This window comes from Agelaius tricolor, unplaced genomic scaffold (genome assembly GCF_023055355.1).
Source record: "Agelaius tricolor isolate 1412-34295 unplaced genomic scaffold, bAgeTri1.0.p SCAF_40, whole genome shotgun sequence".
In the NCBI taxonomy this organism is placed as follows: domain Eukaryota; kingdom Metazoa; phylum Chordata; class Aves; order Passeriformes; family Icteridae; genus Agelaius; species Agelaius tricolor.
In genome coordinates, this window is record NW_027269300.1 from 2,509,262 (window position 1) to 2,520,290 (window position 11,029).

Consider the following 11,029-nt stretch of genomic DNA (forward strand, 5'->3'; position numbering starts at 1 on the left):
GAATTAGCAATGAGGAGTACCTGAAAGGGGCTTTCAAATATAGGCATTAATGGTCTACTGTGATTTTATCAAAACCCAATTTCTTGGGTTAATGTTATGTATAATTTGTTAATTTCCCTTTTTCCATAGCTTGCATGTTTCTCTCATCAATTTCTGCCTACTCTGTATTTTGCAAGGAGTTGTATTTCTGTTAGCTAACTTAACTCCCAAAGGGCTGTCTTGGGGGTATCTTTTCTAGCATTCTTTTATTCTCCCATTTTTCTCGGCATCTAACTTACTGGTTTTCTGTTCAATTTTCAAGATCTTGTCTATTCATCCCCTGCCTCTGTTTCTCACTTTCACTAACAGCTTAAATACCACTTTTCTTTCAACCCTTTGCATCTAAAAAAAACTTTTTCCCCACACTACTTTTCAACACAATGCACTTCCCTCCAAGGAGATGTGGTAAAACTTACAATGCACAATCCACATTACCTATACTTTAACTTGTCTACATTCACTCACTTTTATTTCTCATTCACCTTCACACATTCCTTCCCACCCTCAAGACACAAAGTGGATCTTTATTGCCAGAAAATCACGGGTCCCTGTGGCCCCCCCTCGCCTTGGGGTTGGCCTCCAGCTCTCAGTATCTCCGGGCCTTCTGGAAGGGCCCTGGCTCTGGCTGCCTCCGGTGCCCGTTCACCTGTGAGGCTGCCTGCGTGTCACTCACGCTCTTACAGCTACGGCCCCCTCACACGCCAGGGAACACTGGTCTGGTTTGCAGGTCACACACACTCTTTCTACTGCCCCCTTCCTACCTGCCCGGGAAGTTGAGGCTGACTTTGTTTGTGACTCACTCTCACACACACAACAAGACAACAATAAGGTACCTTTTACTTTCACATCACTTATTACAAGCTTAGTGCTACTGTCCAGTCCTAGTGCTATTGGATATCCTTCTACCTAGCTGTTTTTGTCTAACCTCAGATGTTTTTGGGTATTTTACTATACTTTTTGGTACTTTGTTGAGACAGGACTTATCTGCTCCTGTATCCAACCAAAAATTCAAATTCTTCATTTAGGGGTCCCACCTCAATGTTTACCAAGGGCTTTTCTAGATGTTGCATTGGGTCCCCTAAAGTGTAAAGCCCCTGACACCCTTAATCATCACCTCTAAGAACCCTCTCCAAGGCTTCTTGTTCCCTGACTATTGCCTCATCGAGACTGAGCTTTCTACAAAACTTCCTGACGTCTCCTGCCTCTCCACAATAATAGCAGTGTCGTTCACTCAAAGGGACTTGAGGTCTCTCTATCTCTCTTGTACCTGACAATCCTGGCCTATCTTTGCCTCCTCCTGGTGGTGGACCCACCCACCCCACACTTTCTTTAGCTACGGCAACCATGATCTTGGCCTTGGCCTTTGCTTTTTCTTCTTCTCTCCTTAAATACACTTTCAATGCTTCTCTTAAAAACTCATTTCTGTCCTTCTCCTGCCAATCTTCAATTTCTTCTAGTTTTCTCCATATATCTGGCCAAGATTTGGTAACAAATTGGACTTTTAGTAGCACTTGACCTTCTGTGGTGTCTGGGTCTATTCTAGAGTACAATTGGAAGTTCTGCTTTGGGCGATTAAGCCAAGCAGCAGGAGTTTCATCCTTCTCTTGTGCCCCCTCAAATGCCAATTTGGTATTAGTTCCTTTGGGAACTGACTCTTTGATCCCTGAATTATCAAAGACCTATATTCCATCATGGCCTTCCTCCCTTCCTCCTGGTTAGGGTTCCAGCTGGGATCTGTCAGTGGCAATTTCTGTTCACCTGATGGCACTTGGGGTCCCCAACAGTTCTCTTTCTCCCAAATTCTTATGCCAGCCGCCCTAATCATCTGGACCTCTTCTGGGGAAAATAATATATTTAGAATGGAATTCATCTCCCCCCAAGTGTAGATATTTGGGCCTAAGAATTGATCCACTTGGTTGGCTATGCCCACTGGGTCCTCAACTAAATGCCCTAACTCTTTCTTGAATCCTCGCACCTCAGAAGCCGTTAGAGGAGCATTCACAAAGCCAACACCTCCCACTACTCCTCCCATAGGAACTTCTCTGAGGGGAAAAAGTCTCTCTGCCTTGGAGGTCTTGGATCTGGTACTACAGTACAGCCCATCTTCAGGCACCATGCTACCAGTTTGAGGGATATCAGGGTTACCCTGAACTTTCTGCAGATCAGCAGGTGTATTTGGTGATAGCTGTTTACTGGGCAAGGAGACATTTGTGTCCCAGCTAGGAGGAGGTAAAGGAACAGCAATAGGAGGGGGAGAAGAGCTTGGGTACGTATTAAGTGGAGCTGGAGAAGGGGTGGAGAATGCAGCAGGTGGAGTAGGCAGGCACTTGTGGTGGTGCAGAAGGAACCAGAGGAGCCAAAGGGGGTGGTGAGGGAGTGGTTACTAGGGGAGATACTGGGTCTACCATAGGAGAAGCCTAAGAGGTAGAAGGAGGAATTTGAGCAGGCGGTAATGAGATGGCAGCCGGGGGAAGAACCGGACCTGCCATTTGAGGTGCCCGAGGAAGAGGATTATAAGGTGGAGGGGCTGAAGGAGGCAAATAATCCAGGGGATCCCATCTTTTACCAATTCCAGCATCCTCTCCTTCATTCCCCTCTTTCTTCTTCTGTACCTTACAAATTCACACCCCTTCATCCCCAATAGTGTTCTTTAACCAGCAAGCTACATACAATAATTGCTCAGGATCGGTATCTCCTCGAGCTGTCAGACAATGACTCAGTTGTTGGCTCATCCACTTGTCCCTTGTCCCACACCAAGGCCACCCTCCTTGCACCTCTAATTCTGGCCAGACTTAGTGCATCATCTTCACCTTATCTAATCCCTCTGTGGCCTCTATAGAATGCCATTTCTCTAACAGTTCCCCCAAGGGGCTATTGGGAGGTATATTCCTCAGTCTCTTGCCTGTCTTTTTACTATTACACCCTCCCATTTTTCAGGTCTCAACAGAAAAAAATCCCAAAGGTGCCTCTACTGACAGGTAATCTCAAGAAAAATTTATTTGCCTGATGCTCAGGACTTTACACTGAAACAACTGCCTGATCTCTTGATTGCCTAACTTTACTAATGTCAGGTCTTATATCTGTCCGGACTTGAAAACACAAAACCATGGCGTAAGAAGCCAGTTCATGCCTGACTCCCCTCTGTCAGGAAAAACAACTGCCTGATTTCTAGTTTGCCTAACCTTCCAAATGGCAGGCCTCACCGTATCAGGACTTAAAAACAAACCCCAGCTTCCTTCGCTGGGATTTGTGCCTGACCCCTTTGTCAGGACTGAATTTGCCTGCAGGGCTTGTGAGCTTGCCCGAACCCTCCTTGGGACTTGCAATCTGCCTGACTTCCCTCTGTCAGGCCTTTTGGGGGTGCGTGGCACTCATACAACTATTTCCTCCACACGCCCGGAGGGGGGGCCCTCTCTCCCCCTTAGGAGACGACTCACTCACGCTGATTCCATGCGCTTCCCCTGTTCCCGGCCGGGCCCTTCGCAGGAGTCCGGAAACGCGGCACTGAGGGGTCCACTCTCGCTCCGAGGGTCCGGCCCTCGTCTCACTCACACACACACTCGCTCCTCTCCTACTCCCGCCACCGGATTTCTCACCAGTCCGGAGCTCCTCAGCGTCACTGGTCCCAAGCCGATCTCTCTGGTCCTGATGGCCAGCTGTCCTCGAGGTCCAAGATGGCCACTCCCGGTGTCCTCTTCTGGCGTGGCTATCCTGGACAAACCCCAGCTGAAATAAACAGGGCAGGAGACTTTTTCTGCTTTTAATGCCTTTATTCAAAGTGATCAGCTCAAGATTGGGAAGCTCAACAGGTCTGCAGTCTCCATCGTCTTTCCCAGGGTGACTCAGAGGAGGAGGATCTGGGCAGCTTTGTCCATTAGGGGCAGAGCTGGGGGTCTAGTCCCTGTGGGAGCCTTTAGGGCATGACCCAGATGTTGATCTCTACAGCTTCTTTCTCTCTCTCTGAGTCCTGGTTTGAGAGGATTTTCTGCTCTGGGTCAGGGGCTACGAAGGTTTTCAGCATCTCTGCAGGCCCAGCACTCTGTTCCTCACGTCCAAACATCACACCAATTTCCCAACTTCATATTGGCTTGTTGTTTTGGGAGTCTTTTCAGTAAGTTTGGAGTAGTAGCCTCTCATGGCATGCTGGTCATGAGGCTATTTTGCATGCCCCCTTCCTACCTCTCGTCCCTTCTCCTCACTGGGGAGGTCCCCTCCCTTCACTGTCTCGGAGCCATTAACTTAGCCCTAGCCAGGGCCTTTACTGATACAGAAAAAAGAACCATTAATGACAATGACTCATAATTATCATAAAAAACAGGCAGCACTTTAGCAGCAACACTGGTCTGACTAATTTTTGTAACATTTTTCTCTCAAAAAAAGTGGGCTGATTTTTTGCTTATAAACACTCCTGACCCTCTTCTCCAGACTGAACAAACCCAGCTCCCTCAGCTACTCCTCATGGGCCATGTTTTCTAGAGCCTTTGTGAGCCTTGCTGCCCTTCTCTGGCCACACTCAGCCCCTCAATGTCCTTTTTCCCGAGGGGCCCCGAGCTGGACACAGCACTCGAGGTGTGGCCTCAGCAGTGCCCAGCACAGAGGGGCAGGCGCTGCCTGCTCCTGCTGCCCACACTGCTGCTGATCCAGGCCAGGTGCCATTGGCCTCTTGCCCCCTTGGGCACACTTTGGCTCACCCTGAGGCGGCTGGTGACCTGCAGGATGGGCCACTTGGCCTTGTGGAACCTCACGCCCCTGTCCTTGGCCCATTGATTGAGTCTGTCCAAGTCTCACTGCAGAGCCTTCCCGTCCTCCAGCAGATCCACACTCCCACCCAACTGGGCATCTGCAAATTTACTGAGGGTGCTCTCAATGCCCACCTCCAGATCATCAATAAAGATGTTAACCAGGACCAGCCCCAAAACAGAGCCCTGGAGAACACATTTCAATGCAGCTCAGGTTGCATAGGCTGCAGTTGGAGGCTGCAATGCCCCCACAAAAGAAAGAGCTGCCATCCCTTGGCATTGGCCACACACACAGGTACAGGAAAAAAAACTTTTACTAGGTGAATATGGCTGACAGAAGTGAGCTCTCAGGCACACCCTCCCTTTCCCTAATGACCCTGAACTCAAGAAAAGGGATTTCACCTTCCAGCTCTTTGCACCATTGGATCCTCACACCATCAGAGCTCCACCAGCCTCTCTCATCCTTTTGCGCCTTCTCCCCACTCGAGCCGATGAGCAGCTTTGATAAGAAAAAATGCAGTTCTGCTGCCAACAAGGTGAGCCAATTTGCAAATGCAACTTACCCTGCCAAAAACAGCTACTGCCTTTTTCTTTCAGAGGTGAGTCATCAGAAGGAATGAAAATGTGTTGCATTTTAAACCAAAGAGGAAAAGAAACAAAAGAGATGCCAGTGTGGCTTATCCTGTTGGCTGTTCAGTTATTGCAGCCCTTTGCTACTTTGCCATTTGTCTTGTTTGGAGATTGTGCTCAGATAATTCAGTTATGGGTGCGGGAGAAATTTAAAAAATCATAGCTGATTGCAAAATAATACAACTTAGGAAAATTTAAAGAGATTGTGAAGTATTTACATCAGGGTGATGGCAGTTACCACATAGAGACCAAAATAAGCCCTTTTAACAAAACTTCATTTCTATCCTTGTTCCTCAAGCCCTACAATCCATTTCTTTGGCTGATGTAGTGTAATGTCAAAATACTCTTCAATATCTTGTATTGTTTATACTTTGCAACAGTTCTGTTGTGTTTTCTAAAAGCTCTGGGTATTTTTTAGTTTGAAAAAAAGATCTATTATTTTGGTAGCAACACTGCAGTTCTGTATTTCCTTTTGGTACTCAGCTGAAGAAATAAAGAAAAAAAAAGAGCAGAAAAAATTGCAGAGGTGGATAGTAGATCACAAGGAGCAAAGTTACAGGAGATGAGTACATTACTACTGCCACTGCTTAAGAGCATCTCTCACAAAAAGCAGACTGGCTACACTGTCCCAACTCCATCATTTCAACTCTCCATGACTTGTTTCTTGCTTTGTAAAGCTGAACTGATCCATTTTTACCTGATATGAATAACAACTGTAACCACACTTACAGTTCTCTTGTATTACTGCAACAGCACTAGGTCCCCTTAGAATTTTTTAGGGCAATTGTAATGCCATCCCTGAATTTAAACAGGTTCAAGATATTATTTGTAGCTTACTCTTGAAGGTAATTTGTAGCAAAAGTCAAAAAATTATTGCAGATGGTCAGTAACTGGACTGTTATGTGTATGGGATGCACACGATGATTTAAGTACTGCTTCATTCTGTGTGACTCCAGGCTTTGAGAAAGAGTAATCCCACTTGGCATTTGGGCTCCCTTTGGTCTCAGGAATTATGGATCCAGAGTAACTTGTTAGAAGCTTGTGAAAAAATGTCTCTGAAGTTTACAGAAGAGCTGAAGTGTACAGAAGGATGAGAATTCAATGAATAATTCAATGAATACTAAGTTTGAAAAGCATATCCAGTTATCCTACTGGCTCTGTCCAGTTACTATCCACTGTTACAGTACAGTGCACAATATCACCAGGAAAATTGTGAATGTCATCTTCAGACCGATCTAATAACACATTTTATTTTTGATCAAAGTTACTTTCTACAAATTACCAAGCTTTTTTGCCTTTTTGAGGCTCTTGCTTTTTTTGTGTTAAGTATTTACATGTATAACACAGGTGGCTCCTCTGTCTTGGTTTGGAAAGACAGGTGTTTGCTAAGGAAGGCAGGAGCCTTCCTTGAAATGGAAAAATGTAAATCCCTTCCTTCTGAATTGTCATGAATTTTAAATTAAGGGGGGCTCTGAAGTAAAAATATGGAAGCAGGAATAACAGTTCTTTATTAGGGAAGAAAATAAAAAGATAAAATAAACGATGCAGTAAACCAAAACAGCACTGACAGAGTCAGAATACAACCTGACACCCTGTGGGTCAGGGTGTTGGTAGCAGTCCATTTGGAATTGTGGCTGCAGCCCTCCTGGAGTGTCAGGGGTGGTTCTGTTGGAGCAGGGATCCTGTAGAAAGGTGTAGTCTTACTCTGAAGATCCAGTGGAAGAGGCAGCTGCTGTTCTTCTGGGAAATCCAGTGGAGAAGCTGTGCTGGTGTTCCAGAATTTCAAGATTATATCCGGGTAGGAATGCTTGGCTCCTCCCTCTGGGCGGAGCATCTCCCAATGGGATGCTGTAGTTCTTATCAGCCATGCAGTGACATTCAATAGCCCATTATCAGCAGATGTCTCCCCTGGAGGGAGGATTGGCTGTGGAAGAGATAAGGAAAACTGCCCAATTTACAGAAGACAACTGGCATACAGGTGGCAAATAGAATACATGCTGCTTGGCAATCTAGTATATCCTGAATCTGATCAAGGAACCGAAAAGGAGCTTTTAGATTTTCTAAGCTGAGGTCTGTTTTGCCTGTTTCTGAAGCTGCAGTCCAAGAGCAGTGACAGAAAGGTTGCTGCTCTGGGAGCATGCTTCTAGCTTGAATTTAGGCCTGAAGGCACTGTACCAATTTACAGCTCTTACAAGAGCTCTGTCACTGCACAGAATTTCCATAGGCATTACAACACAAAGAACTCCCTTTCCCCCCACAAGCTCTTGATGCAGTTTTCTGTACCACCCTGGCTATGTCCTCAGGGAGGGGCCTTTCTGCAAAAGGAGAAGGACACTCTTTAGCATAATTGTGTTTTCTGAGGAGTGTTTTATCATAGTCTATTAATATTCCCTTTTCCTCTGTTCCATAGCTACTTACTACTTTCTAACTCATTGATTTTAATCAATGGAGGAGGGCTGTTCCAAGGTTATGGAACAGATCACCTTGAGTGCCATCACAGGGCACCCACAGGATGGCCGAGGGATCAGAGCCAGCCAGCGTGGATTTCAATATCTGCACTGATGATCTGCATGAGGGGACTGAGTCCAGCATCAGCAAATTTGCAGATGACACCAAGCTGGGTGTGAGTGTGGATCTGCTGGAGGGTAGGAGGGCTCTGCAGAGGGACCTGGACAGGCTGGATCCAGGGCCCAAATCCAGCAAGGTGAGGTTGAACAAGACCAAGTGCTGGGTCCTGCACTTTGGCCACAAAAACCCCTGCAGCGCTACAGGCTGGGGACAGAGTGGCTGGAGAGCGGCCAGGCAGAAAGGGACCTGGGGCACTGATGGACAGCAGGCTGGACATGAGCCAGCAGTGTGCCCAGGTGGGCAAGAAGGCCAATGGCTCCTGGCCTGGATCAGGAATGGTGTGGCCAGCAGGAGCAGGGCAGGGATTCTTCCCCTGTACTGAGCACAGGTGAGGCCACACCTCGAGTGCTGTGTCCAGTTCTGGGCCCCCAATTTAGGAAGGCCATGGAGGGGCTGGAGTGTGTCCAGAGAAGGGCAACAAGGCTGGTGAGGGGTCTGGAACACAAGTCCTGTTCAGAGTGGCTGAGGGAGCTGGGGTTGTTTATCCTAGAAAAGAGGAGGCTCAGGGAGACAAGGTGGTGTCAGGGCTCAGGTTGGACTTGATGATCTCCAAGGTCTTTTCCAACCTTGCTGATTCTGGGATTCTCTGGAACCACCCTTGGAGCAGTTGCACAATGAGCCTTGGGCCTCCTCTTCAGAAGCTCCAGCAGCCCAGGTCCCTCAGCTTCTCCTGGCAGCCCCAAAGCCCATCCTGTCAGTCCTGCAGAGCCTCTGCAGCCCCTCCTCACTGCCCAGAACAGGGAGCCCCAGAGGCAGACACAGCAGCCCAGATGTGCCCCCCTGGCCTGGGGTGCCTCTGGCAAGGGAGCAGCACCAGGCACTGCAGGAGCCTGCAGACAATTCCTGCAGCACTTGTAGGATGATCCTGCTGCCCAAGGGACGTTCCCATGGTGCCAAGTCAGGAACTGCAATGGGGAGTGGGGTCAGAGAGGAAAGGGCAAACAGGGATGGGCTGTTTGCAGGGGAGGGATCAGGGGTGGGCAATAGGAAGAAATCTGGATCAGGAAAGAGGAAAGAAAGCAAAGGTGAAGCCAAGGAAATGCTCAGGGCAGTTTGGGGGTGGCTGCCAGGCAGCCCTGGCTCTGAGCAACAGCGTCTGCAGTGGCACAGGAAACTCCCAGCTGATGGGAACAAACTTTCTGGCTGAGTGCAGAGGCCAGGACAAAGCTGAGTGGTTTCCCTGGTGTCCCCCAGGCCTTGCTGGCCCCAGGGGCTGATGGCATTTGTGCTCCCTCAGGTTCATGTCCCCACAGCAACAGCATGGGGGTGCTGGCCCTACTGTGTGCAATGCAAACAGGGGCTGCTGAGCCAGTGCTGCCGTGTCTGTGCCTGCAAGGATGGGGCACCTGTGTGAGCTGGGGGAGAGGCCAGGGCTGCAGAGGGGGGATGTTGTTGGCAGCTGCATGAGGAGGCTCTGGGACGCTGCCCTGGGCTGTGCAGCGCACTGGGCATGGATCAGCCCCTGCTCTGCTGCTCCTTCCCGTCTGCCCCAGGGCCCTTGCAGAGCCCCAGCCATGCTGTTTGCCCCCAGCCTGCCCACGGCCAGCCTGGGGCTGCTCACGGGGCTTTTCTGTGCTGAGCATTGGCCTGGCCATGTTCTTGAGAGAGCCTGGGCAAGGAGCCTGGAGCCCCCAGGGCCTGGGCTGAGGCCTCAGCGCTGCCCCAGCAGTGCCCATGGCCTGTCCCTGCTGCAGCCCCGGCACTGCCACCCCCAGGGCTGTGCCCGGCCCCGAGAGCACTCAGGCCCTGCAGCAACACCAGGGCCACCAGGGCAGCGGGGCAGGGCCACGGCAGCAGCACTGGCAACACCAAGTGCTGCTGCTGCTGCTGCTGGGCACAGCTGCTGGGCCAGCCCTGATCTACCCCAGCTCTGCACACAGACATTGCTGCTGCAGCTCCAGAGAAGGGAACAGAAGGGCATCTCTGCAGAAAACTCTGCTGGGAGATCCTTTAGTTCCGTTAAAGCCTCTGAAAGTGTAGCTCCTCATTCACACAGTCTGGGGCCACAGCAAAGGTGGAGATAAACAAAATGATAAAGGGCAGAAGCACAGACCTTGATTTATGACCATCATTGAAATCTAAAACAATGGAAAAAATAACCCAACAACCAAACCAACAAGAACTATTAAAGATGACTTTTGTTATATGTGATTTACAGAAAATTTTCCAGCAGTTTAATGTTTCTGAAATCGTCCAGTCATCATTTTGCACACTGCAGCCTTGAGCTCCTGGTTCCTCAGGCTGTAGATGAGGGGGTTCAGGGCTGGAGGCACCACTGAGTACAGAACTGAGAGTGTCAGATCCAGGGATGGGGAAGAGATGGAGGGGGGCTTCAGGTAGGAAAATATGCCAGTACTGACAAAGAGGGAGACCACAGCCAGGTGAGGGAGGCAGGTGGAAAAGGCTTTGTGCCGTCCCTGCTCAGAGGGGATCCTCAGCACAGCCCTGAAGATCTGCACATAGGAGAAAACAATGAACACAAAACAGCCAAAACCTAAACAGACACCAAGCAATGAAATCCAAATTTTTCTGAAGGTGGAGTGTGAGCAGGAGAGCTTGAGGATCTGGGGAACCTCACAGAAGAACTGGCCCAGGGCATTGCCATGGCACAGGGGCAGGGAAAATGTATTGGCCGTGTGCAGCAGAGCATAGAGAAAGGCACTGGCCCAGGCAGCTGCTGCCATGTGGGCACAAGCTCTGCTGCCCAGGAGGGTCCCGTAGTGCAGGGGTTTGCAGATGGACACGTAGCGGTCGTAGCACATGACGGTCAGGAGGGAAAACTCTGTTCCAATGAAGAAGACAAAAAGAAACACCTGAGCAGCACATCCTGAGTAGGAGATGGTGCTGGTGTGCCAGAGGGAATTGTGCATGGCTTTGGGGACAGTGGTGCAGATGGAGCCCAGGTCGCTGAGGGCCAGGTTGAGCAGGAAGAAGAACATGGGCGTGTGCAGGTGGTGGCCGCAGGCTACGGCGCTGATGATGAGGCCGTTGCC

General features: G+C 49.4%; 1 protein-coding gene across 1 annotated transcript; it reads right to left on the minus strand.

Moving 5' to 3' along the window:
- Positions 1-10,210: 10,210 nt before the first annotated feature.
- On the minus strand, positions 10,211-10,798 carry LOC139603653 (olfactory receptor 14J1-like). Its single transcript, XM_071454543.1, has one exon. The coding sequence runs from the start codon at positions 10,796-10,798 to the stop codon at positions 10,211-10,213; it is 588 nt and encodes a 195-aa protein (XP_071310644.1).
- Between the last annotated feature and the right edge of the window lie 231 nt (positions 10,799-11,029).

Excerpts from the sequence above, each read along its gene's own strand:
- LOC139603653 (XM_071454543.1), bottom strand. The coding sequence starts at position 10,798 with ATGTGCTACGACCGCTACGTGTCCATCTGCAAACCCCTGCACTACGGG.